This window comes from Meleagris gallopavo, chromosome 2 (assembly GCF_905368555.1).
Source record: "Meleagris gallopavo chromosome 2, MGAL_WU_HG_1.1, whole genome shotgun sequence".
NCBI classification, from domain to species: Eukaryota; Metazoa; Chordata; class Aves; order Galliformes; family Phasianidae; genus Meleagris; species Meleagris gallopavo.
Window position 1 is genome coordinate 2,442,277 of NC_139405.1, and position 27,824 is coordinate 2,470,100.

A 27,824-nucleotide genomic window follows, 5' to 3' on the forward strand; every position below is an offset into this window, starting at 1 on the left:
GTGTCTCATCTAGATTTTAAAATATCAGTGGGCACAGGCATAGAAATATCTTGCATTTCAGACATATATATCTGGGATTCAGGACCATTGCTGTTTTGTAATAACACTTGTCAAAATAACAAGAATATCTGTTCCTCTTTGCTTCGTGAAGAAACATCACCACAAGCCTTTCCTATCTGACAAGTAAGGGTAATAACTGTAGATAAGTTCAAGTACTGTGATAATAGATTGGAAGGAGTATTTTTCACTTTTAATGTTGTTGCTGTGAGCTTCACCAAGCAATGTGATGTTAATAGCTGGAAATGACAGGAGAACGTCACACCCAGCATGAGAAAGGGAGTTCCTCCTTTTCCTTGAGAATTCAGCTGTTTTTCTCATATTTGTTGGAGAGCAAATATTTCTAAATGAAAATGAAAGCTGAAGTATGCTCAAGAAAATTAAAGTAACTATTAACTAGAAATGCAAACTAGACTGGTCTGTGTTGTCTACACTGAAGCTGTTCTTAAGCAACTGCAAATCTAGTATTCCTCCTGCTACCCCTAAAGAACATATCAGAAAAATGATACAGTAAAGCATAACTGGGAATTCTGAACCAAATCAAACTTTGAATTCAGTCTGTGAAGTTTTACAGCATATACATTCTGCCAGATGTTACTTCAGTTCTGGTGAAGGTTCAGCTTTGTCATCTGCAGCAAAGAATGCTTCTGTTCCTTAGTAATAGTCTGTACTGCAGTAATAGACTTTCTTGGTTTTGTTTTTAACCTTAACAGATACCTTGAAGGTATTAGAAGTCGCAGTCAGTGAATATGTTTATTTGCTTTTGTTTTTGATTAAGAAAGAGAAGGAAATGAGCATATTACAGCTCAGGTGACAAGTATGTTAGGTTTCTCAATTCTTTAATACATCTAAGGATTAGATTAAGTTAATTTTTTACAGACAAAGTAAAGATTTTTATGTCTTATTTTGAATACTTTGATGTATAATGGACATTAATACTGTTCTGAAGTAGCTTTTAAAAAATGATACTCTTCCACAGGAGCGCTTTCTGTCAGATGCTACAACATGCACATAAGGTGATTAGCTGCTGCCATTTACTGTGATGGGAAAAGAACAGTAACTGGCAGCTTCTCAGTCAAATAGAACCTGACTAGGTCCTTTCAATGTTGATAACTTCCCTTTCTTTCTGTTAAATGGATGGTAATGTTTTAAGACTAATTGTGAGGTCTACATGGATACAGCAAGGGTTTTGTGGAGACAATAGAGATTCTGTACTAGAAAGATTTTTTTTTTTTAAGAACAGTTATATCCAAATAAAAGGAACTTGCATATTAATAATGTCACGGGCTGGATTTACATGACTAGAGGATCACTGACGATCCAAAATATTCTTAAGGGTGTACAGATTTGAGTTATTAGGATAGAAGAAGAAAAGTATTCTCATTAAAGGCTGTTCAGGTAATGGAGTAACTAGACAGTTGCAGTTAAACACTCAAAGTTAAACACTCAAGAAACCCTTTAATGGGAGGATTCAGACAAGATGACTCAGTCTATGAAATTAATTTGCTTCTCTTGTCAAATATTTATGACTGCAGGTTGAAAATTCTACCCTTAATTCTCAAAGTACATCTCTAATGAATCAGAATGCACAACTGTTGATTCAACAGTCTGCTTTAGAAAATGAAAAGGAAGTTGTGCTCAAGGAGCTGGAGGACCTGAAGTCATTGTACGATTCACTTCTCAAAGACCACGAGAAGCTGGAGCACCTACATGAACGCCAAGCTTCTGAGTATGAGTCACTGATTGCTAAACATGGAAGTCTTAAATCTGCACACAAAAATCTGGAGGTGGAGCATAAGGACTTGGAAGATAGGTAAACACTAACATGCATGTTAAAATTAGAAGACTTTCTCTCTAAGCAAATAGTGCTGTGTAGTATGAAGATATAAGATCTTCAAAATTTGAAAGATCACCATTTCAAAAAAATTTCCATGTTTTCTTGTTACTCTGTAGAAAAGAAAGTTAAATATGATTTTTGTTTGCAGGTACAATCAGTTGCTTAAGCAGAAAGTGCAGCTGGAAGAATTGGAGAAAGTGCTCAAAACAGAGCAGGAGAAAATGCTGCAGCAAAATGAAAAACATGAGACTGTGGCAGCAGAGTATAAGAAACTTCGTGATGAAAATGATAGGTAAAAGCAGAAGTCTGATGTATATGCTGGTGGAGCTCTGAGTGCTGACCAGCATGGTCTAAACAAGTATTGCATCCACTCATGTTTCTTAACACCTGATGCCATGTACCAGAACGTAAATGATCCATGCCTTATATAGAAGCTGCTCTGTAATAGGAAGGCTGAATAGGGGGAAAAATGCACAAATGACCATTTATCCTGACTAAACTGAATTTCACTTTGCAGCACAAGAATGCCAGGCAAAGTGCTGTGCAGTGTGGATGTGGGCTGTAGAGGGAGCAACCCACAGCGAGTTGCTCAAGGGGTGGGATGGCAGGTTGATGCTGATAGGGGTAGAAATGTAATGATGTGGGCAGTGAAGGTCTGCACAACACATATCTGTGGGAAATCAGATCTAGACAGAACTTACTACAGAGATTTTATATGTATTTTGTGAGTGTAGCATCAAGCCCTGGAAGCTCAGTATTTTGAGGGAGCTTGAGTTGTGAATAATTCCCTGATATCAAAATTGCATGTGTAATTCTGTTATCTTTTAATTCCAGGCTTGCTCATACACACGATCAGCTCTTGAAAGAGAATGAAGTTCTGCAAACTGATCATAAGAATTTGAAGACTTTACTGAACAATTCCAAACTGGGACAAACACAATTAGAAGCTGAGTTCTCTAAACTCCGAGAAGAGTACCAACTGCTGGATATTAAATGTACAAAAATAAGTAATCAATGTGAGGTATGTAAAAATTACCATATTTTTAAGACCAGTATCGTTGTAACATTATATATAAATTCGTAAAATAAAGTGAGGTGCCTGAGAACTGATCACCTGTTTATAGATAATGAAGTGGGTCTGAAGGCAAATAATTTGCCTGCTGTACAGGCAGTCAAAAAAATGAGCTCGTGCTAGGTAAACTGCATTAATTAAAGTGTTAAAGGTCTTATCAGTTGTGGCATGATTTAGTTTTGCTTGATTTGACTGTTGAAATAAATAATTGTAGACCTCTCTAAGTTTTCTTGATAATCTCATCTATGTATAAAATAGGTTCATATATGTATACACATGAATTTCATTTATTTTAACAGCTGCTTAGCCAGCTTAAAGGAAATATGGAGGAGGAAAACAGACATCTACTAGATCAAATTCAGACATTAATGCTACAGAATAGAACGTTACTTGAGCAGAATATGGAAAGCAAGGATCTCTTCCATGTAGAGCAAAGGCAGTACATGTGAGTTTTGAAAACAGTGAAATTACTGTGATAAGACCAGTTACGTTTTTTTAAAAACCTGTTTTGTTGTATATAGAAATGAACATATCATAAGTAGCATGTTTTTCTCTTTAAAAAAAAAAAAAAACCAAAAACTTAAGTCATGTATGGACAGCAGCTGATTAAAACTAAGAACACTTGTTTTTAACTCTAAAAGATGAGTGCGACTGCTTTCGTTGTTAGTGATAAAAATGTCTAATTGAAATGTTGTTCATTCCTCATTCAAAGATCCTAGACTTCTTTGCAAACTGCAGCCTAGTTAGTGAATTTGATAGAAGAGAAAATAAACTTGTGTAAATGATCCTGGTATGACCTATATGCACCTTTTGGGGGGAGAGGTTGTGTGTATTACCAAGGCTGATGTTCTTATTGTAGTGAAGGCTGCTTCTTTTCCTTATTTCACTGTCTTGATATTTTTTTAATTAGAAACAAGTGTTAGATAAGAATTTCCCATGAAAACTGTCAGCTCTCAGATAACTGATGTCCAGAGGATCATGCTACTTGCAGGTTATGTAGTCATTAAATATTCGTTTTCCAAGCATACATTATCATTAATTTCTGTTCACAGCGACAAGTTAAATGAATTAAGGCGACAGAAGGAGAAACTGGAGGAGAAGATAATGGATCAGTATAAATTTTATGAGCCATCTCCACCCAGAAGGTAGTGATCCATATGGTATAAAATAGATATCTACAACGCATTTTCATTCTGTTCCAACTGAAAGATGAGAGATTTCTTTAAAGTTCAGAGGAACAGAATCACCGTCTGTATTCTTTCATACATAGGACAAGTATGAAGACCTAAGTAGTACATTACAGTACGTTTATTTGCATTTGTGTTCTTGATAACAGAAGGGGCAACTGGATTACACTGAAGATGAGGAAACTGATGAAATCCAAGAAGGATGTCAATCGAGAACGTCAGAAGTCTGCAACCCTTACACCTACCCGTTCAGAATCCAGTGAAGGATTTCTTCAGCTGCCCCACCAGGACAGTCAGGATAGCTCCTCAGTGGGCTCAAACTCTCTTGAAGATGGCCAGGTCCTGGGAACCAAAAAGAGTACTAGTGAGTACTACTACTACTACGAAACCTCTCTTTAGTGCATTTAAAAATAAAGATGTTGTCAGTTTAGTCCTGTGTATTACAGAGGATTTTTTTTATAGATAATTCTTTAAGTCTTTAGGAAATGAGCCTGAATTTTTTCATTAGTTAATTTTTTTTTTTTTTACAGATTTCACAGATCATTTTAGTGGGGCAGATGGTAGTTTTTAGCATTTCTGTAGCTCTGAATGAAGATATTGAGATGAAAGATTAAGTGAGTGTTGTTATTGGTCAGGAAAGCAGAATTTCAGGTACAATGTTAGATAAGATCACAGGGACCATGTTTTGTTTCTCACTTTTGTCCTCGCATGAATCCTTCCCCTCATCTTTGAGAGTGTTTTGCAAGCTGTGGCTGTGCTAATCTGCAGTTGCTAAATAGATCTTCTGTTTGGAGATGTTCCTCCAGCATCTCACAGAATCAGTGGTGAAGACTTCCGACGTTTGAATATGCAATGGAAAGCATTATATAGGGATATAACTGGTTTTTAACAAGCAAACAGCAACAAAACGAAACCACTTGTTACTCATCTGAAGGATTAAAATCAAAAGACTAAAAGAGAGAAACTGAGGAGCATCACAAAAGTGTGGGAGGATCAAATATTTCAGATATGCTTACATTGAAAGAGCTTGACACCCACCATTTTAGGATGACCACCATATAAACGACCAGGTTCTGCGTCTGATATATCAGTTTCTTTTGTCACCCACTAATGGCATCAATCACAAACTGTCCAATTTCTTCAGAGATAACGTTACAGACAAGTTTTCAAGTTGCAGTGATTGTGTTTAATAATTAGACATCAAAAGCATTTTTGGCTGTGCACTTAAAAGCATCAGAATACATGTTTAATAACAATCATTTTTTAAAAAGTTCTTTGTCTTGGGTTTCAAAATACATCAGATGGATGTTTTGCTTTCATGCCAGCTATGAATTTTCTATGTTCAAAATAATTGAAACTGCTGTGGTGGTTTTTTTCTGAGCTTACTACATAAACTCAGCTAAAGTTGAAAGCTCTAAAAGCACTGTTTCATGGAAGTTTTCAATTGGATTCGTCATTTTTTAAAAATAGTAAAATATTGAATTTGAGGGTAGACTTCATTGCTTTGGTTGCTAAATTGATAGTTTGGGGAGTTCAGATTTCTCAATGTAGGAATCTCTAAAGCTTCAAGACAAGTACCTCTGAATTTTGAAAAAGCGTATTTTAGAATGTAAACTTAGTCTTACAGAGTTCAGGACTGAGTGAAGCTACAGTGGATGTGTTTACACATGTGGTTGAATCAAGTGTGCATGCTTTGGTTCAGAGTGGGTGCATCAATAATTCTGTGTTCTGGAAGGGCTCTTCTGTGTGCATTTTCGTGTTCACACTTGGGACCTTGAGGTGTTAGCACGCTGCTGCTGCACTCCTCATGAAGCCAAGGTTGAAGCTAGGGTGGCTGATCCTTAAAAGAGGTTTGAAAGTGAAAACTGGGAGGGATGATCTAATTCTGAATCCTATCTTTCCTCCATTACACATGTCACCATGGCATCCATAGTTTTGATAGAATTTGGATAAACTGTTTGCCAGCTCAGTGCTGACAATCTTACTGAGACACACAAAATTAAGATCAGAATATGCCAGTGAGAAGCACCAGTAGTGGTGCACATTTTGCAGTCTACCAAAAGAACTTTTGCGTCTCCCTCCTGTTCTCAAAGAAGTGACTCTGCAGTAATGGCTTCCACTAAAAGAAAATACAGGAGAAAAAATCTCTACGTTGTCTTCTGTCTGTGCATGGTGTTGTAGCTTTTCACACCAATGGAGGGCCATTTGTGGAACAGAACTTGTCCTGTCCCCAGCCCCACTGATCTCCTATGTTTTAAAAGGAGGTGATCCCAGAGGGAAATGAAAAACCCTCCCATGTGTCTTTCAGAAGGTGAGAGGAGGCGATTTCTGTTCCCCAAATTGCCATCATTGGCACAAATCAGTGATGCTCTCAAAGGGTTTGTCAGACAGTGTCCTCCAGCGATCCTTGAGACCTGTGGGCTTCCATATCCTCTGCCAGAGAAACGGAGATAATAATTCCAAAATGAATTATTCTGCCACTGCAGCTGATTGAAAATGAAAGCAACAGCTGGGATGGTTTTCATCTGCTCTCAGAGAGCCTGAAGCCTTTGTTTGGTTTCAGAGGCCTTCACTTTTCACATCTGTACTCAGTGGATGAGTCTGGAGAGTACCACAGATCTGATGTGTGGTTTGTGTGGAGCATCTGCTCTGAGAGGGGATGGGATACCATTCTTAGCTTTTGTGTAGAAACCTTTTGGATTGTTTTTTTTCCTCTATAAGGAGGAAAAAAAAAAGAAAGACTTCTGTTAGCTTCCACTTCAGACATTTCATATTATCAACAGCATCCACAGAATCAGGGCTATTACTAAGCTGCCATCTTTAAACAGAAGTTCCAGTAGCAGATGTATTACACTATCATGGAAGAACCAGGAATAAAGCATGCTCCATTTTAAAGATGTCTGCCAAATGTCTTCCTGCGTGCATGAACAAAACTTGGGGACTGTAACATTGTCCATACAGAACTCACCATGGTGCTTCTGGCAGATGGCAGTGGGATGGCAAACTGGGGGGTTTTGAGTTTGAGTGGGAGAATTCTGCAGTGTTCATTTTCAACTCAGGAAGTAAGATTGAGTTCACAGAATCTCGAAAGAGAAAAAAAACGTAATGCTTATAACTAGAGTTAGAGTTTATATATAGAGGATTACTAAGATTAAGATATTCCTCCTACCATCACCAATTTTTTGGAGTTTTTTGGAATAAATATGCAAAGAGCTAAAGCTGCCTAAGCTGAACTTTTCTGTGGTTTTCTATTTGCTTTCGCTGTAGCTCTGCTGTTCCAGAATTTTTGCAGGACATTTCTTTCAGGCAAAACAAGCAGGCACCAAGGAACTTACATGCAAAGGACTTCACAGAAGATACCAATTGTTGGAGGCAGCAAGTAAAATAATCTAAAGCATTCTATAGAAAGTGTTACAAATAGATCTTAACTGCATCATGTCCCCTGTAGCTTTTTCAGTTTACATTTGTTCTCTTTTGTTAGAAACAGTCTTTATACCCCAATCTTTTTACCCTGTATGTACATACCACCCAGGTTAGTATTGCTCTGATCTGACTTGGGCTGCTGGGTGCTGTTTCAAGACAGCAGAGCACTGTAGACATACTGCTCTAAGTGCAAACACAAAATAAAACAATAGAAAGAGATGTATTTCTGTTTCAGGCTAGTTCTTGTGCACTTGTAAGTGTATATGTATATATGTACATGTAAAATACATATGAAATATGTATATGTGTACATATAAAATAGAATGGATGTATAACAAGCTACTGGCTTAGTAGAAAAAACAGGCGAATGACAAAGCATGCATCTCAAAAAGTCACTCTAGAGAGGTGAAATAAGTAGATCTTGGGTTGACAGAATGTTCTGCACTGCTTTCACATCTGCATAAATAAGAACGTGCAGTGATTCCATGATGTTTGTTTCTGGATCTTTGTATCTAGCTGTTTGCATGTGGCTCCTGTATGCTTCGCAGTCAGCTGACACATTTATCTGCTGCTTGAAGGTGAAGTAATTAGTGAATAGTAATCAGTTACTAATGGAGAATAGCTGAATCTAAGGATGAGTCGTTTTTCCCCCTCCCCATCTTTAAATACCGTTTGTAATTTTAACTCTGTTTCCTGGTATTCAGTATGTTATTTTAACTTTCCTTTAGTCCTCCTGAAATATTACAGCAACGTTTGTATTTTCTTCTGCTATTTTATGTATTTTTTGAATCTTTGGGTTTTTTTTCAGCCAAAAGATTCGGTATTTACTGTTCCAGCCAGTAAATATTGATTTCATTTTTCTGCCTACAGATTCATCTTAATTTACAGACAATTCAGTAAAGTATTAAAATCACTCCACACGTAAATGTAGCTGCTTGAATATAAAGTCCAATATTATTTCTAGAATACAGTACGTAATCAAAATTATTAGTGAGCAAAAAATATTAATAGAGATTGTTTTGTTCTGTAGACATTGGGCAAAAGTTACAGAAGTTACCATTTTCAAAAGATAATGATAAGAACATATTTCTAAGTAGGCATTGTACTTAATTACTTCCATTTAAAGTTTTCTGCTTCACGTTTTTGTTTACGTTGAATAAATGTGTTTTTCACATTTAAAAGAAAAAACATTATCAATTGTTACAACCATCTCCAGAGAAGTTCCATGTAGTTTTCCAGGAGGTGGCAGTTAGAGCTTTCAAACTGTGATCCACTCTTCACCATTGTTTTTGGTGCATTTCTGAGTATATTAAGGTTTTCACAGTGGAGTTTCCATATTTTGGTGTAGCTTTCATATTTCATTATCACACAGAAGCATGAGAGTGATGTTTGTAGCATAGCGTACATAGCTTAAACTCAGACATTCATTTCTGTCCTTAGTTTCAACATTTAACTTCCATCTGTTCTTCTCCCTTTTTTTTCTTTCATTTCCCTGTTTCCGTTTTTCCTCATGCTATGACATAAAAGTGGTTGCACTGAAAAGACTGCCCTTTTTGAGGAACAGACCGAAGGAAAAAGACAAAATGAAGGCCTTCTATCGTCGCTCCATGTGTAAGACTTTATGACAGTTCAGCTTCTTTAAATGGCTACACTGGCTTCCATTACTAATTTTTCACTAACCTCTCCCTGGACTGCGCTGTATTTTTCCTCCTATTTTGCAATGTGCAAGTCCTGCTACTATACAAGGAGCTGGAGCCTTTTCTCTTTCCTTTTTTTCAACCTGAGCACTGAATACCTTATATATGTCCACATGTGCACACACACGTTCACGTGCACACGCATATATATATTCAGTGCATTGCAGTTACATATACTTGTATACATATTTGTCTATATGCACATGCCTGCATGTGTATATAAATTTACAGTGCACTGTGTGAGCATAAGTAGTTCTAAATTACACGTTTCATAAGCCTTTTATTGAGAAATCGCTGCAATTTTTTGTTTAAAGTGAGTACAGAAAAAGTAGTGCAAGGTTGTATGGTGGTCTGTCCCTATTCAAGTATTCATCACTTGTTGTTGCCAAAATTTTGTATTGATTTATTTTCCTTTTTCATGAGGAGTGGAGAAGTTTCTGTGTCTTTGCCAAGTAAAGGTGAATGTCATCAGAAGTCATCGTATTCAGATCCTTTTATGATGTGAAGTACAGTCTGCCTGCAGTAACCTGCACTGTACAAGGATCCCGTGTCACTGTTGGCATTATATTGTGTTAGCACCTTGCCCCCCGTTTATGATTCATTCCATTTTATCATTGCAAGCAGTATATCAAGGCTTCTAACACATATATATATATATGTATATATTACGCATCATTGCAGCACAAGCATGGCGATTATAGCTAATAAAATCAGATTTAAGAACCATACAGAATTCAGAGAAGTCTCTTGACTTTCAGTACTTCTCATTCATTGAGCTGATTGCATGTCATAACATGGATGATCTCGTGTTTGTACCTTCTGGTATTCAATGCACTTTAATTCTTAGAGAACTGTCAAACATTTTGCAGTATAAAATAAGAACAAAAGCAATTACATTCACCATGCTGATCATTTGCTTTCATTTGCATCCCAGCCATGAATGACCTGGTGCAGTCCATGGTCCTAGCAGGAGGACAGTGGACAGGTAGTTCTGAGCATCTGGAGGGTCCTGATGATATATCTGCGGGTAAAAGGAGAAAAGAATTGGGAGCTATGGCCTTCTCTACTACAGCTATCAACTTTGCAACTGTCAACTCTTCTACAGGCTTCAGATCCAAGCAGTTGCTAAATAATAAAGGTATAGGTAGAAGCTCTTTGCACCATGATGTGTCTGTGTGTAACAGCAATTTCATGTTTATATTTCTTTGTATTTATATGTATATATTTTTTTTTTCCAGCAAAAAGCAGCCTGAGTAACTGAGTTACAGTGATAAGGCAGTGAATAGCTTTAATAACTGTAACTAGAAAATGTCAGGATTGTGCATACAGAATGTTACACAATAAAAGTGCATTGATTTGAAAATGATAAATGTGTCTTACAGATAAGTGCATCTATAATCTTCATCTTATTTCACATCTTCTTTTGTCTCTGTGTTTAGATGCTATGTCGTTTGAAGATGTAAGCCCACAAGGTATAAGTGATGATTCTAGTACAGGATCAAGAGTTCATGGTAAGATGTAAATTTTAATTGAATTACTTATGGATGTATTATGTGAATGTTAACAATGTTTGGAAAAAAAAAAAAAACCCACAAAACCCCACCCCCAAAACAGTGAATGGCACGGTTACAAGTGAGCATGCTTTCTGTGACTTGCATACCTCTTGAATGCATAGTATCAGTATTGTTTCTTCTGATTATCCTTTTCTTCAAACACTATCAGATAAAATATTCTCTATCTCTATTACAAAGTATGAAGTGCATCTGAACAGGATGAAAATTTTCTGCCTTTCAAAATTGTATTTGGAGTTTTGCAAAATAAAAGAAGCTGTTATAATCTCAATCCTAAGAAAAAAAAACAACACAAAACAACAACCAACCAAACAAGGAAAATCACAAATGAACAACAACAAAAAAACAAACGCACAAACAAACAAAAAGCAAATCCAAATCTGGCCAGATTTGCCAATATTTCTTGGATGGTGAGATGTAAATGTGCTGTGTACGTATCTTATAAAGAATCATTATACTTTTCTTCAAGCAAAGGCATGAATTGAGAGCTGTGAGACATTATTTAGAAGGGGAAGTTGTAACTCTTCTGAAAGTACTTAAAATTAGTATGAACTTGTTTGAAGCTAACCAAATAACAGTGCATTTCCCTTGTATTGGATAGGAGTACAGGACATTAACTGTGCAGATGCTCTTGCTCCTCCTGTTGGTGGCATTTCAGCAATGTGCAAGGTTCCCTGTCAGATCTGTTGTAAGTGACCTAATCACGAGCAACTTCCTGCATGCCACTCCTTTCATCTTAAAATCCTGGTTTCCCACTAACCACGCTGTTCCACTTCTAAACATTCTATTTCTCTCTTCCTCTCCCTTGTCCCTTACTATTCCTGTAGTGCCCTTTTCTAAAGTGTCCTCTTGGACTGCCTGGAAATCCCTTCGCTTTCTGATCTGTAAGAAACCAATTTGTTAACAGTGGGCATGCTAAGCCTGTGTAGTGCATGATTCCTGCCTCAGAGCATTCTGTGATCAGAATGTAAAGGTACCCTGTCATCTGCTAAAATTTTGTTCATCATGCTATCTCCTCATTTTCCAACTAGCTTCCAGACCAGCCAGCCTTGATAGTGGCAGAACATCCACTAGTAATAGCAATAACAATGCTTCACTCCATGAAGTCAAAGGTATGCTCTAGGTGACTTTACATACATGCTTCATTGCCGTTATTTTCTCTGTAGGAATTTTTGCTTGAATTGAAAACAAAACTAAAACAAAACCAGCAACGCAGCATGCTTTTCTGTAGGTATGTTTATACACCAGCCTTTGTTCCCCAAATTAGGAAAGGATTCAAGTATTAATAGAACTTATATTTTTAATAGATTTTTAAGTGGTGATACTAATGTGTAGGTTTCAGACTACTTCAAACCAAATCTTACCCATTTAACGATCTTGCAAAATAAATATTCTCCCCAAATTATATTAAAATCCTATATTATTTAACAGATATTTGAGTTACTCTGCTATTTTTCATGTAGCATCCAACTGTCTGCTCGCTGCTGCTGTAATGCTATATAGTGTGTGACACAAAGCAGGCAAACTTGGCATATGTACTACTATCCTGGAGAAGTGGCATTCCAAAATTGTTTCAGAACTATGTTGGAGAAAATATTTTCTTTCCATTCCATCTCTGATATTCTGGATAATGTAAAACTCATTGGTAGTACATTAAAATGTGTGCTTTACAGGCAAGAACAGAGGCGTATCTTTAGTCTCTGAGAATACAGCATTATGTAGACAGAGGTGCAGATCATAAGTGAAGGGTGGTTTTTAATTCAGAAGCTATTATATCATATTTAAAAAGCTATGAGAGGTAAGTCAGGGGAGTGAAATTGCACTGTATTTGATTTGAGCAATGTAGGGTAACTATGTTTTTCAGTATTCTAAGTGGAATTATTGTGAACCGAGTGTGAAAGTGTTCAAGTTTGAGTAAGGTTATAATGTTTTAACAGCTTTCATATATTTTGTGATGGAATATTTAATACTGTTTACCCCAAAAGCAGGTGTGGTTAACAATCAAAGCAGACCTCAGAGTCACAGCAGCGGAGAATTCAGTATGCTGCATGAACACGATGCTTGGTCAAGCAGCAGCAGCAGTCCTATTCAGTATTTGAAAGCTCACACAAGGTCTAGTCCTGTGCTTCAGCAGAGAACACCTGAAACACTGGATCGTTGTGGGAAACAGATCAAAACCGATTCTCCTGGAAGTGAGGTTGTTACCCTGCAGCAGTTCTTAGAAGAAAGCAACAAAAGTACCTCAAGTGAGGTTAGTTCAAAACATTTTAACTCTGTATTACACCGTGTAATTTACTCCAATTGACAGAATTAATAGAGCATTTATCACGAGTAGAATTGCTTTAGAACTTTGTGGAAACTCTGGTTATGCCTATGTTTAGTACTGGGGGCTGTATCCTGATATACTGTACTTGATGTATTTTGCTTGACTCTAGGATGCTGAGGCAGATGAAAAAAAAAAGTCAAATTCTACTGCACACAATTATCTGGCGCACTGATGCGTGGTACACTCATCAGAATTTAGCTGGAAGACCATAAGCACAAGGAAAGCTTGCTGTTTATCTTCCAGTTCAGCTCTTGTCTTCAGTGGGAGCTACTGTCTTGCATCAGCAGCAAAGGAGATATTTTACTTCAGTCCCTGAGGAGAGAATCTTGGTGGTTTCATGTTTACTTACTAATTTAACACCACTGGTCACCTGGCCTTGGAGCTCACTGAAATCTAGGAGTAAGATGCAGAGAATGTTATTTAAAATCAGTGCCAGTTTGTTAGAAACATAGAATAATCGCTCTTGTCTCTGCTGCTGTTCTAATTCCTTCATCACTCACATAGATCTGTCTGAAGCTTAGGAGTGTTCTAGACTCTAAGGCAAGGCAGTTACTCTGGCTAGGGCCTATTAAGGGTAAGGATCAACCTCCATCTGTTTTAGTTACACAGTTATAATGGAAACGTACAGATTCACATCTGAATTGGAGCAGTCTGTGACTTGAATTAGGAATAAATCCCTGGATTTTTTTGTTAGCTACTTAAAAATAATGTTGCACCTGTGATCTCTCTGGCAAGATTTTTTTGTTTGTAGTGGTTGTTAGGTTTGTTGTTTGTTTTTCATCTGTTTAAAACATGAGACAATGTTCTGGAAATAGAACTAAGAGACCACCTGTGTTATCAAGTCTAGTCCACTGCTGCTCAGGGATCAAGGAATCCATTTCGTAGAATCACAGAATAATTCAGGTTGGAAGGGTCCTCAGAAGTTCTCCCTTTAGCCTTCTTGAGAGCCTTTCCTTAATGCTTTTATCTTAAAGATTTGTTCCAAATTATTTCCTTTACTGTTTCAAAAAATGCTGAAGTCTTTAAGTCTGTAAATAGTATTCACTGATTTTTTTTTTCCTATTTCTGAAGTCCATTATACAAAAATAACTTTTTGAAACTCATCCAAATTTGAAGCTCTATATGCTTTGTATTGTTTTCTGAGATTCTTGTCTTTATTATTTGAGTATGTAGAGGTGGTAAGCTTTTAGCTCCAAATTATCAGTGTAAGTTAAAATGGTAGTTCATATGAAATTGCTTAGCAAAGTAGTGATGGCTGGTGCAGACAGCAAGTGGATGAGAAGATGAGCTTGAAGTTCTCAGCTTTTGGCTTTTGCACTATTTGGTGCTATGGGTGCTAATTCCAAGTAGCTGTGGTTGCCATGATGCCTCGTTTTTAACTTGCTTGTAAGTAATCTGTGCAGAGAACTCGTGTGTACAATAGCACTTTTAGTTCTAAGATTTTATATTTGAAAACACTTTCAGAATTTTCAGATCAATCAAGAAAAAGTAAAAATTACAGATTATGCGTTTACAATATGTTTGATATTTTTGACAGATTAAATCTGGGAGTGAAGAGAATCTTTTAGATGAAGTAATGAGAAGTTTATCTGAGTCATCTGAGCTGACAGGAAAGGAAAAGCTAAGAAAGGCATCTGCTGGTTGTGGAATTGTGAGGTCACTGAGCGTAAAAAATCCAGTTGATTTCTCAGATGGACGATCCGTTAAACCAGAACAACTTGTAAGGCCCAGCCTTCGTAAAACAGAAGATGCCTATTTCACTAGCTCTCCAATAAAATTTACATCGGGCACTCAAGGGAAGGCCAAATCAGTGAAAGAAAAGATGCAAACATCTGCATCACAGCGACAATCAAGGGATTGCAATCCTTACGCTACCTTACCTCGTGCGAGCAGTGTGATTTCTACAGCAGAAGGAACTACTCGAAGGACAAGCATTCATGATTTTTTGTCTAAAGACGTTAGGCAACCTGTTTCTAGTGATCCAGCAACACCCACCGCTGACAGAAGTGCTCCAGCAACATCTAGTGAGTACTCAGCACATCAGTTATCCTCTCATTTTTTTCACTGTGTGGCTTACAGAGTAGATGGTGTTCCACAAAGCAATGCAACTAATGCAGTTAAACCACGTAATTTAGGATGTAACTCTGATGTGCCTAAGACTTCAAGGATGGAAAGGTCAAATTTTTGTGAGAAAACTTTCTTAAGCACAAATATGTTTAATGATAAAGTCAGTCTATCTGGTAGTGAGAACACAGGATCTTTTACTGTGGTGCAGCCATTTTTATCCCTTAACACTGAATTAGTTAGTAATATAAGTGGATTGCCTCCAAGGTCTGCATCAAAAGCTAATCAGGCAAACCTGTCAGTGTTTGTACCAAAAAATCAGGAACAGCCTTTTTCCAATCAGAAATCTACTAATAGGGACCTCCAGTCAGCACTAAGTAGTGAATTTGTTCCTACCAGCTGTGTGAACACTAGCGAGGCAGAGTCCCTGCTTCTTGTTTCTGAAGATAATAAAACTGTGTGGTATGAGTATGGTTGTGTGTGATAAGAAAACTGTATTATTAAATATATAATTATATAGGACACGTAGGTGCTCTGTTGAATGTCCACTGGCCTTAGAGAGAATTTCACTACAATGAAAAAGTGACTTCATTTAGATCTGTGGGTTGTTTTTTCTTTTTTTCCTAAGAGCAGTGGCATACAGCTCAGTTGTGTACTCAAGCATGTGTTTGAATGTAAAATTGTAACTCATCCAAGTTTGCATGAAACATTAATTGCACTGTATATATTTTGCATGCTTTCAAAATCTTTATAATGCAAGCTATATTTTTATTTGTTGTCCATTATAAATATTTTGGTTTTTTATCTGTAAGTAACTGAATGCATGTTAAAGCAATTGCATGCTGCACTGCCAGAAATGGCACAGTGAACTACAGCATTGTCAGTACAAAGACTGTGCCTTTCAGTTCTGCTTATGCTTCCAGTTTATCAGTAACATGTTGACTCTGTGTTTGGAATACAAATACATTTTTCCTTGTTTTTTTTTTTTTTAAAGAGATACCAATGAAAAGAAGCATTTAGAGAGATTTCAGTTCCTTACTCTTAATGTTTGTACCACCTCTGTGTCACTCTGCACAAGAAACAACTTATAATCCAGTAACTCAGTAACTGCCCTGCACAAAGATATGATTCACATTCCATATTAATGTTTAAATATTTTAGTAAGTAATTAGAATTACCATTCATAATTCTAAACCTCAAATGATGATTTTTTTTAATTAAGAGGTAACAATGGAACAACATGCAGCACTCGCAATGAAAAAATGATCCTTTCCACCTTTTCCCATTCATATATGTTGTCTTTCCACATCTGCTGTACAAATGTGGTGCAGGATGCTGTTTCACTAGGAGTCAAATAACACTGTGATCTGAGAATCCATGTGTTGTATGGTAATAAACTTGTATTGATTATGGTGGAAATTCATTTTTTCTTCTTAATATAAGTAACACTTATGTAATAGAAACCAAGATGTGTAACAGAGCAACAAAAACCATTAAATATAAGTGCTGCAGAAGGCAAGTAATTCAGAACTTCCTTACGAATTTAAGTGTATAACTCATTAAGTTCCAGACAACCAGCTAAACAGTAATGTTGAAAAATGATGTCTTCATAAACCATGGTTTCAAGCAACTTCTTGAAACTTTGTAATGGTAAACATATGTGAAATATATAAAAATATACAGTCGTATATACACATAAAATAATGAATAGCCTACTCTGATTTTTCCAATGGAATTTATTTTGTCAGCAGTTTTCTGCCAGTCATGGTGCTGCTGTGGGTGCTGGATTTAAATTCCTCAGTGTTTTACTAAGGAGGAGTAGAAGTGATGCAAAAATACAGTTCCTTCAGAGAAAGCAGCAGACATGCCATGTCTTGGTCTCTAAAATCTCCATTTAATACGTGAGAATTGTTAATAAAATGTGGAGTTAGCTCTTCTACAGACTCACAGGGGTTGGAAAGGACCTCTGGAGATCCCCCAGGTCAAACCTCTGCTAAAGCAGGTTCTCTACAGCACATTGCAGGAAAGTGTCCATGCAGGTTGTGGTTATCTCCAGGGAAGGACACCCTGCCGCCTCTCAGGTCAGCCTGTTCCAGTGCTTTCTTACCCTCAAAGTAAAGAATTTCTTTCTCGTGTTCAGGCAGAACTTCCTGTGTTCCAGTTTGTGCCTGTTCCCCCTTGTTCTGTCACTGGGCACCACCAAAAGAGCCTGGCCTCGTCCTCTTGATACCTGCCCTCTCGATATTTATCAATGTTGATAAGATCCTCTCTTAGCCTTATCTCCAGACTGAGCACTCCTATGTCTCTCACCCTTTCCTCATAGGGAGAGATGCTTCAGGCCCCTGATGACTTCTGTGGCCTTCTGCTGGACTCTCTGCAGAAGATTTGTCTTTTTTAAACTGAAGAGTCCAGAACTGGACACAGTATTCTAAATGTGGCTTCACCAGGGCAGAGTAGAGGGGGAGGATCACTTCCCTTGAACAATGCTCTTTGTAATGCACTCCAGGATCCCATGGGCCTTCTTGGCCAACCTGTTGTCCACCAGGACACCCAGGTCCTTCTGTGCAGCGCTCCTTTCCAGCAGGTCATCCTCTAACCTGTATGTGTATCTAACGTGTATGATGTGTGTGGTTATTCCTCTCTGGATGTAGGACTCTACATTTGCCCTTGTTGACCCTCAGGTTCCTGTTCTCTTGCCTGTCCAGGTCTTGCTGAACGACAGCACAGCTTTCTGGTGCTACTGATCAGCTACTCCTCTCAGCTTCAGATCATCAGCAGTCTTGCTGAGGGTGGACTGTCCCTTCATCCAGGTTGTTGATGAAGATATTAAATAAGACCAGACCCAATACCGACCCCTGGGGAATACCATTACTACTGCCCTTGGGCCAGACTCCGGGCTGCTGATCACAACCCTTCTCTCATCTACCTAGCTGCTCATGACAAAAGGCTAAAGGCTACCAGATTGATCAAGCGTGATTTCCTTTTGCTGAACCCATGTTGGCTATTCCTGATAACCCTTCTTTCTTCCACTTGTTTGGAGGTAAAATTCAGGATAAGTTGTTTCATCACTTTCCAGGCTGTCTGGCTTGTAGCTTTGCATGACCTCGTTGCCCTTTTTGAAGACTGGGGTGACACTGGCTTTCCACCAGTCTTCAAGCACCTCTCCTGTTCTCCGTGACCTTCCATAGGTGATAGAGTGGTTTGGCAATCACTTCTGCCAGCTCCTCTGCACATGTGGGTGCATCCAGACCTTGAGTTAGTTTTCAAGATGAGGAATGACCTAAAATCTGAAGAAGAATCTTAATTTCATACCCATTTTAGTCTTCACTCTTAGACATTGTGTTCTGGCCTTAAGTCACATCATTCATCTTCATTTCTGTTAATTCAGAGATGTGTTTGAATTAGCTTTGAAAACAGTGTTAATTGAAGCAACGTGCATAGTATATGCTGGAAGTTATTTGAGGAATTAGAGAAAATCTTTGTAGCATTGCCAGTACCTTTGTGAACTCATTCTGTGTCTCTAGTATCTGTTCTTCTTAACTGATTGCAAGGTTGTGTCTCTTAGCAAAGCTTTTTTATGATCAGAACAAGGTTTGTAGCTAGAGACAGTATCTTCTGTTTAGATCCAGTTGTCAGTGTTTGAGAAATGGGTAAGGTTTCAGGCATGCTGTTAGCTCTTGTGTGGAAGCCTTACCTTGCGTAGGTCCTTAGACTGTCACAACAGTGAAAAATAGAAGTATTGTTTCCAGAATATATGCTTATTATGAAACTTACCTGCACAAGCACTACTCCCCACTAGTAATGAGTGATTGTAATGAGGGAAGCCAGTCTAAAAAGAAATTCCCCCCGTGGAGTGCAGTTAAAGCTTGCTTTTAGTGGAACAAAAGAAGCATTTTTCCAGCCATGGCCCGTGGGGCATTTCAGTTTGCACTGCTTCCTTTATTTCCACAGCACTAAACTTTCACATACAAAACTAGTCTGATAGTGAGCGTTTATACCTGATACTTAATGCTTTGTAGCCTGTGTTTTGCATTATTCTGAAGAGGAGGGAGCAGCACTAAAACAGCTGCTTTCACTAAGACAAAAGGCTTCAGAAAGCTGAATGTTAGCTGGTGTCTGTATCCTCTTACAGACAAGGAGTTCTGACAGATGCTGTCCTACCCAAGCTACTAGTTTGCATTCTTCTGTAACCTTTAATGAATTAAATTTCAGTTCTGAAGAAGATGATTATCGTGCTCCTGTTCTTGCTCCACTGGGTTCATTGCAGCAGGAAAAGCATGCTCCTGGGCACTTTTCAATGTCTCTGAAAAAAATATGTAATAAAAGTTGTTAGTTATGCAAGGAAACGAATGTTCATATGTATAAAAGGAACTGCTATGTAACTTAATATAACTTTTTATAAACACTTCTTGGTCTTTACACGCTAGCAATACGTATGTCATGGATGTCTGTGTTGGTTTGTGCTCCAGCAGTAGAAGGATCTGTGAGATTCGTTACAGATCCAGTCATTACTGCTCCTTGGCCATCAGGATGGCTGATGTCAAACACACAGTGCACTTGCTCATTTCCCATCCCTGCTGCCTTTAAAATAGGATGGTAGAACTCTGCATGGTAATTATAGACACTAAGTGGTGGCTGCCAGCCAAAAAAGGGGTGGTTGTTCAGGTTTGATGATTTGCTTGCCATTAAGTGTTTGCTCGATGCTTTGCTTTGAGTGAATAGCAGACTAAGATACTGCATTTTGCACGTTCAAGCTGTTGCATGCAAAGATAATGTTCTGCTTAGCAGGATTAAATCTGAACGTTTCTGTAAATGTATCCCAGGTTGAGGAAAAAAAAAAAGGAAAAGATGAATGAAGTTCTCGACGAGGTTGTCAGCCTTGATAAAAGATGATACTGTTTTCTCATCATACAGGCAGAGTTAAAGGTTTAGTGTATATAAAAGTTGAACATATCTGATTGTGGCTTTGAAAATTGTACCTTATTTTTCTGAATGCTAAGATGAACTGTCACTGAGTAGGCACTTCCACGAGTTTCTTCTGTCCCTCTCCTCTGTTCTCTCCAAAAACTCAAAATGTTTTTATATCCTTTTGCTCTACTAATAAGTAGAATGTATGTATGCATGAGGGTTTTTTCTTGTCCTGATCAATGTGATGAATAATATGAAATGCTTTTCTCTGCAGATGTGGAAGCTATGCCAGAAAGCAGAAATTCAAAATGCAGGTCTAGGGAGCAACAAAGCTCCTAAATCTATTACCCACTACATGAGATGTGGGCCAAGTGGTGAGTTTTCTGCCCAAAATGTAAATGAGATTAATTTCATTTACAACAAACTAACAGCATTACATGTAAGAACAAGCGCACCCGGCATTAACCAGATGTAAATACTGCTTGCTTAACTGGCTTTATCTTGCTTGTTAGTTAAGCCAGAACGTGTTGTTTTAGTGCAGTTGTTTTGCCTGTGGAGGCAAGGGACTTCATCCCCCTGAGCCTTTCTTTTGCCTGTAAAAATGCCATTTATTTTTAGTTTTCAAATTTCTCTTGAAGAAGAAAGCACAACAAAAGGCAAACGAAGCACTAATGCTGAAGTCAGTTCTTAGAAAGGGACAGATAAATCTAAAAGAACAGTTAAAACAATTTTGTTTTGCAAAGTATTCCATCATATAAGAAAACAGCCTGTTGATAAAGCTTGTCTTTGTTATTCTGTCCTCCTTTTGACGTGATTAAAACATCCTTGATGCGTGCTGTTAGTGCTGTTAGTTCTGTTAGTGACTTAACTCTGTATTTTGTACTTCTACGCTTAAGTTCTTCTTACGTTCTTTTCTCTTTCTACCTTTCTGCCTTTCAACACAGAGAGAAAAGTGTCCTTCAGTGTCTCAATATGAAGCCTTTATTTCTGAAGTAAACAAGACAGCAACTGTAGGAATCATTAATAAATATTAAGGGAATTTTTTACATTCTTCGTGACTAGAGCAGGCAAGAAATAAAAAACCTACCTACCTTCCTTCCTTCCTTGAATCAAGGAGCTCTACTGGAGTCTGCTGCCGAAAATTTGTAGATGGTCTTAGGAATTATTGCACATTGCACTGTTAAGATCTACTGAATAAAGGACAGTTCTCATCTCCCTAAGGACCAAGAATTTTAAGGTCTCAAGAATTACTCCAGGAAAAAAAAAAAAAAGCAAACAACTTCTTTCATCTTCTGTTTATGAAATTAGCCACTGATTTGCTTAAGCTTCTGCTAATACTTAGCCAAAAAAGCCCAACCCATAACTTGCAGTTTATATTTACTTCTGTAAATTTAAAATAAATGCTGTAGTATTTTGTTGAAAGCGAGTGTATATACAGATACAAAAACCTCTCAGCTTACTGGCACTCCCCTGCCTTATCGGTTAGCATAATCTGCATGGAATGGCTCTTTACAAAGTTTATGCTGATTTCTTTTTGTTGCATACTGCGGGAAAAAATTGTTTACATACATGAAAACATTTGATAACTAACAAATGTGGGGGCTCATGGGGTAATCGTATTATATAGCAAATGTTTGTCACTTGTGTTCTTCACATTCCCGAGTTATTCTGCATATCCGTGTTCAGATGTTTTTGACAGGAAATTGTCAGGTATGATTTCTCTGTAACTTTTACTTTAGCGTAAGGCCGTGTTCAACAAACGGCATTTCCAGGAGAAGGTTGTCTTGCCATGTTTGTGTACTGACTGATTTCTTCTTTTATTGTTCGTCTTCTGACATGAGTTGATTGCAGCTTAGGTGGTTTCTTGATGGCAAAAAAGAAAAAACGAAGAAAAGGGAAATAACATGTATGCATTTTACAATCGATTCCCCTTAAGGTTATCTTGTATTAGTAAGATACATTTTGTTGGTTATTGACTTATATTAAAGTCAACAAGTGTAATTGGTACATTCAGTGTTGTCTCAGAAGCATTTGCAGTGAGCTCAAAGGAAGTGTACCTGAACTTAGAAGCAGATTTAACATTACTGTAACCTTTTTTTATTTCAAAACAGTAGGCACATTCATGTTTCTGTTCTCAAGGGTTAAATTGGCTGTGTAACCTCATGCCTGATCTTCCACCGCAGCTCTCTGTTCACATAAAGTAAGCATGGATCAGTACTGGAGCTGCAGAGCGCCTGTAAAAGGATCACATTGCTGCTGCTCAGACTGCAGCTCCTTTCACTTCACTTCATCTTTTTTCTTGAGGCGTACAGGTTTTGCCATGTGTAAAAGTCTCAAGCTTTAGGAACAATGGGAACAGAATCATTTTCCACTGGAGAGAGAATGCAGCTCCGCGGATTTAAAAGCATACTGGCGAGTCGTTTCTTATTTTACAGAAATTTTGTCAAAAAGGAAAAGAGAAAAAGACAGTTCAGTAAGTTTAGAATTGGAAGTTTTCTCCTTTTATTTTCCTGAAAGTGACTTCCTTCTGAAATACTTCTTTATGATGGAGTATGTTACAAGATCTGCATCAAACAGAGTCTTGGCAACGTAAATACCTTGTTCAGCCTGAGTGTTTTTCCACAGAGAACTTAAAGATTTTTTCCATTTGAATGAAACTAGGACAAACTTTGCAGCTCTACACCTTAGAGAAGTTTGATTTTTTTTCCTCTGATGACATTTCTGGTATTTAAATTCATTAGCTGAATTTCAGCATGAACTCGTACAAGTGTCGCATTCCGGTCCCCTTATTCTCAGTGCCAAGAATTTCATTGCCTGCAGAGTGTTGCCACTGTTCAGTGCTTCCAGGAGTGACCTGAAGCCTGGAGCATTCCTGACATCCAGTTCCACAACATTTTTTGCAGGCAGTTTGAGGTCAGTTGCACATGGAATAACTTCCCGTGCTGTAATTGATAGCACAGCCTTTTGGGGAAGGATTCAGGGTGCTCCAGGCTGCAGTGACAGCTTCCAGGTGTCACAGGCTGTACTGCAGGTACTGCTGTGTCCCTGTGTGCAGTCAGAGCTCAGGTATTACCGAGGTTCTTCCTCAATACAAAGTGAGCCAGAGAGAGCCCTGGTGTGCTCTCAGAGAAAATTACTGTAAGCAATAAAAACGTGATGTCAGGCCAGCTTTCTCTGCCATTCCTGTGCTGCAATAGAGGCATAGCCATAGGGACCGAAGGAAAACTTGCCTTACAGAGCTTCTTAGCCATGTGGTCATATCAGTAGCCCTCACTAAAACCATAGCTGTTAGGAAAGATAATTGAAATAAGTAAATACTAGGAAACTAATTCTCAATTTTGCTACTCTCAAGTTTGTTTCAGGGCCTGAGTGTTGGTGCGTTCTCCCAGAACCTCTCCTTGACAGCAGAGGACTGATGCGCCTGAAACTTTTAAACCCTAACCAGTTCATACTGTCACTATTTCTAGAACTCAGTGTGTCCTGAATTAACCCATAGTGCCAAACATAGTTTGTATTGCAGTATCTGTGCATCTGTATGTGCTCTGGCGTGCCACATACTCGAAGACCTGGGACTATTGCCGTGGCTGATGCATAGCACACAGCCAGGCACGTGCAGCCTTTTGCCCTCCCTACACGTGGCTGTGTCATTCCTTCATGGGCACTCCCCTGATTTTTCATTTGTTGGTTCTTTTCTGTATTCATTAAGTTGTGCAGAATTTTCCATCACGGCCAGGATGCTTAGTCACAAATGTGAAAGTTACTAGTCAACTGATAACACGTATTGAAAGTGAAAAGCCTTTGTCCAAAAACCTCAGTTAATTTTCCTTGTTTGGGAGCATCAGCAGGAACGTGGGGACGTGGCAGCAGAATTCATCCCAGTAGTGCAGGTCAGGGTTGTGTGCCAAAGTGCCCGCTGGTGTCCCTGCACCATTCTTGGCGGGGTTTGAGCTGCTGGGCCAGCATCAGGACAGAGACCACAGGGAGATTTGGTTTGTTTTCACCAAGTTACACCAAAGCAGCACCAGGGAGACATTTTCATTGAGATCAGACTCTAATACTGCCAGTGCTTACTGTGTGAAGACATAGAAGAGAAGAGCAGTCAGGAAGTGCTCTGTACTCTGATATGGATGTCTTTCCTTTCCAGACTGGTATAACACCTCTGTAAGGCACCTTATCTTCCCATATAACTAAAAACCAAACTATCGATGTGATTTGGGAGCCACCTCCCCTTCTCTGAAACACAGCCTCCCAGGGAGCAGCACAGCGGCTGTGGGGCAGCCCACAAGAAGAGCACATCACTGTTAGCAGCAAGAGTTGAGTTGCCAAATGTGTCACTGTTAGTTCAAGTTTACAGTTTGTTTTAATACCTTACAACGTAGAATTTCCATTTGCTTTGCTGATAGTCTGCTGTTATTTAGCAACATTCCCAACTTTGTCCAGGACATGGTGCAGCCTCACCAGAGCTCACGGATGATTCTTAGAGGTAGATGATAACGTATATGTAAATAATGCTTTGATATTAATAAAACTGCCTTAAAGGAATGTACCTAGGTGTGAAACAAAACTTAAAAAGCTCTTATTTAAAACTGTAATTTCCTTTACATATTGATTTTTTTTTTTAATGTTTGCCATTGTATACATTTATTAATGATGTTATTAAAATACCGAACCAAATAATTTTTATCCTTATTTTGTGTATATATATATTGATACACACATGTTCTGGAAACTGATGTTACTGGAAGGATATTGGTGTTCAGTGTGGTTGTGCTCGGTTGGTGATGTGTTCAGTATTTCTTCTGAAAGGAAACCTATAAAACTGTAGCAGAAATATTCTGGGCGCTGCGTAGTTTGTTCCGTGCTGTTAATTTGTAAAGACTCGTGTAGCTTTTAACTATCCCTTGTTTTAATATTATTTTGAAGACACTAATTTCATAGTAAATATGTTAAGAATGCCTGGCAGATTTGCCAAACGCAGGATTTGGAGCTTTGATTTTGCTTGCTGGTTATTTCTGCTGAAACAAGACTCACAAGCCCTTCTGATAGTGAAGGTAGTTTAATTTTTAGGTTTGCAGATCTTCAGACTTGTGAGAAGTGTAGGAATCTGCTATTGTGCACAGCTTTTCAACTTCTTATCTTTCACATGTAAAGCTTTTTGGTTAAAAAACTTGACAAGCTAAATTTATTGCTTTTTACTCCCCCTTTTGGAAGTGAAAATTCACAACTACCACAAGGAATAAAGGGAAGGGAGAGTGACAGTCAGAGGGCACAACAAATTTCACTTTTAAAGGTGCAGAAGACTGTATCATAATACCTGCCTGTGTTAGAAGCCCATTTGTCAACCTGGAGTTCTGAGGCAGTTCACTGATCAGCTCACTTTAAAAAAAAAAATAAAGTGGGGGGAAATAAATTCTCAGCTCACAGAGCTGTCTGGGCCATGTCTAATGAAACTGAGTCAGACTGACTGACGTTTCCTTGTTTATTTAAAATGTCCCCTTTGTTAGTATTGCATCCTGTAGCAAGATGCAGTAGCAAATGCCAATCAGTACCACAAGTCCTTCTGTGCTTTTCTTCAGTCTTCTTTTTTTTCCTCTTCCATTTCCACCTGTGCTCATCCTGCTGTTTGCCTTTGAGCATTTTTCTCATACCACAGCCATTTTCATCATGCAATATTCAAAAGCCCTTTTACCTCTCATCTCCAAAATGTTGTTCCTGTCTCTGGGTACTTGTGACCAGTTTGGCTGCTGGACTTCATGGACTTTCTGATTAAGAAAGTGTCTGAAAGGGGTTTTACTCATTTAGAAAGAAGAGAGGAAAAATAATTTCATTAGGAATTCAATGTTGAGAATGTGTTGATCTTGTTCCTGTGATACCATATACTTTTCTGTACTAAATATATCATCTATCCTAAGCCAAATCAGACTCCCCACAGCTTTTTGAACATCTGGACATTTGTGTGTTTGGTTCCCCATCTCCTGAAGGGAGAAACTCAAGTCTATCCACTGTCATACCCTTCTTTCCACTTATATGGTACTGGTTATAAGGGTACAAAGCTGTGTTATTCTTTAAAGCTCTTTTCCTGGGTATTTTCACTCCTCCCTATGTACTCTCAGTTATCCTTCATGTTCTGCCACTTTTGTGGAGGCACGCTGTCCTAATGAGCTAATCACCAGAAGGCTTAATGATTAGTTCCCAAAGGGAGGAGACTGTGAAATGAAAATGCAACTGAAAACGTAGACAATCAAGTACAATTTCTGTAGTGCAACTAATTTTCTATTTTCTAGATGAAAGTTAAGAAAAAAAAAGCAACAGAGCAGGAGAGAAATGGGTACAGGTGGAAAAAAAAAATCCAGACACTTCTGTACTGCGTGTTGATAGTTTAGACCTTTTAAGTTAACTTATTTCTAAGTTATGTTTAGACCTTCAAGCCCAGTACCACACAAAGTTCTACTTCCTGCACTTTATTAACATTATTTATCTAATGCCTTTTCATCTTGCTGGATGCTGGCAGATTGCAAACAGCTCAAGAATATTCTGCTGAATTTTCAATAACCTGAGCGTAGTACTTTTTCCACTAAATGCTACAGTGTACAAAAGAGCAGATCTGTCTTTCCAAGCTGTATTTATCATGAGACTCACACCGGTTTTATGCTATAAAATCAATGCTGAGCCACGCGAGCCTATTTAACATCTTCATCAAAATGTACAACAATCGGATCGTGACCCGTCGATTTCACGAACTTCAGGAAGTCCTCGGGGCTTAAGCCCATGGTGGCACAATTTGTCATTGGATGAAAATACACCTTTTCGTGGCCGCCCTCCAGCAAGCCGGCGTCCAGCACGAACTTCACATCTCCGTGGTCGCAGAACAGAGCCAGCGGTGTGGCACAGCCTTGGCCCACCTGTAGCTTCTCCAACATGGCTTTCTCATCGGCGAATCTGAGGTTTCCGCTTCCCAGGCCAAGTTTTTTTGCCAGATGGTTTAAATCCACCTGCCTGTCGTGCAGGACAGTCACCAGCCAGAACCCTTTCTTCTTTCTGTCTTTAAGGAAAAGGTTTTTACTGTGCCCTCCTTTCATGTGTCGGACGTGGGCCATCATTTCTTCAACAGTGAACACCTGGAAAACATGATAAGCGGAGCATGAGGCTGCGTCCTGCAGGACTCCTGTTGCGTGCTGGCAGCTGTCCTTAGTTAAACACTTAGAAAATACCCAATGTGATGCTCAGCCTCAAAACCGTACCCTTTTATGAAGAAATTTTAAAAGAACACAAATAAAATGCGACGTACTGCTCCTGCTGCCTCTCTCTGTCACTCTGTACGTGCTGCGGGTGGGTTGGAAGGGACCCCAAAACCCCGCCCGTGCCGAGGGCTGGCTGTCCCCCGCCTCACGCAGCCCGCAGCCCGCAGCGGCCTCGGCCACGGCCACGGCGTTGGGCAGCATTGCCGGGGCCTCGCCACGGGACCCCACCTCAGGGTGTTCCGCGGTGGTGGTGGCGATGCCCAAATCCTGCAGTCTCTGCTCCAGCGTCTCCCGCAGCCCCGGCGCCGCCGCCATCGCCGCCCCTCACGGCGCCCGCACTATCCCGCCCGCCAGGCGCGGAAAAGCGCTGAGGCGCGACGTGGCGCCGCCGCCGTGAGACGAAGCCCCGCCCCACGCCGTGTTTGGCCGCGAGCCCGGCGG

General features: G+C 38.9%; 2 protein-coding genes across 17 annotated transcripts in view; one reads left to right on the forward strand and one right to left on the reverse strand.

Annotated features, from left to right (window-relative positions):
- CCDC88A (coiled-coil and HOOK domain protein 88A) overlaps positions 1-27,435 on the forward strand; it is a 76,644-nt gene extending 49,209 nt beyond the window's left edge. For 2 of the 16 annotated variants that reach the window (XM_085218568.1, XM_085218577.1), the window contains 13 exons: positions 1,593-1,870; positions 2,043-2,186; positions 2,729-2,915; positions 3,266-3,411; positions 4,019-4,111; positions 4,303-4,517; positions 9,104-9,187; positions 10,208-10,411; positions 10,713-10,784; positions 11,446-11,532; positions 11,876-11,956; positions 12,830-13,095; positions 14,708-16,653. In XM_085218568.1, coding sequence (XP_085074694.1) covers positions 1,593-1,870; positions 2,043-2,186; positions 2,729-2,915; positions 3,266-3,411; positions 4,019-4,111; positions 4,303-4,517; positions 9,104-9,187; positions 10,208-10,411; positions 10,713-10,784; positions 11,446-11,532; positions 11,876-11,956; positions 12,830-13,095; positions 14,708-15,718 — 2,868 coding nt within the window. In that variant the 3' untranslated portion in view covers positions 15,719-16,653. Of the gene's footprint in view, positions 1-1,592; positions 1,871-2,042; positions 2,187-2,728; positions 2,916-3,265; positions 3,412-4,018; positions 4,112-4,302; positions 4,518-9,103; positions 9,188-10,207; positions 10,412-10,712; positions 10,785-11,445; positions 11,533-11,875; positions 11,957-12,010; positions 12,273-12,829; positions 13,096-14,707; positions 16,654-20,416; positions 20,517-21,086 lie in introns of those variants that run through there. The other 14 variants (XM_085218579.1, XM_085218580.1, XM_085218582.1 and 11 more) reach the window with 14 other exon arrangements.
- LOC100541746 (prolyl-tRNA synthetase associated domain-containing protein 1-like) lies at positions 26,588-27,816 on the reverse strand. The gene is made up of 2 exons (XM_085218587.1): positions 27,612-27,816; positions 26,588-27,260 (listed from the first exon to the last, which is right to left on the reverse strand). The coding sequence occupies exons 1-2, from the start codon at positions 27,696-27,698 to the stop codon at positions 26,823-26,825; spliced, it is 525 nt and encodes a 174-aa protein (XP_085074713.1). The 5' UTR covers positions 27,699-27,816; the 3' UTR covers positions 26,588-26,822.
- Positions 27,817-27,824: the final 8 nt, after the last annotated feature.

What these genes read in the sequence shown, in the direction of transcription:
- LOC100541746 (XM_085218587.1), bottom strand. Translation starts at nt 27,698, where the DNA reads ATGGCGGCGGCGCCGGGGCTGCGGGAGACGCTGGAGCAGAGACTGCAG. An exon ending in CCACCGCGGAACACCCTGAG is followed by an intron (nt 27,261 to 27,611) that starts GTGGGGTCCCGT and finishes CATGTTTTCCAG; the next exon opens with GTGTTCACTGTTGAAGAAAT.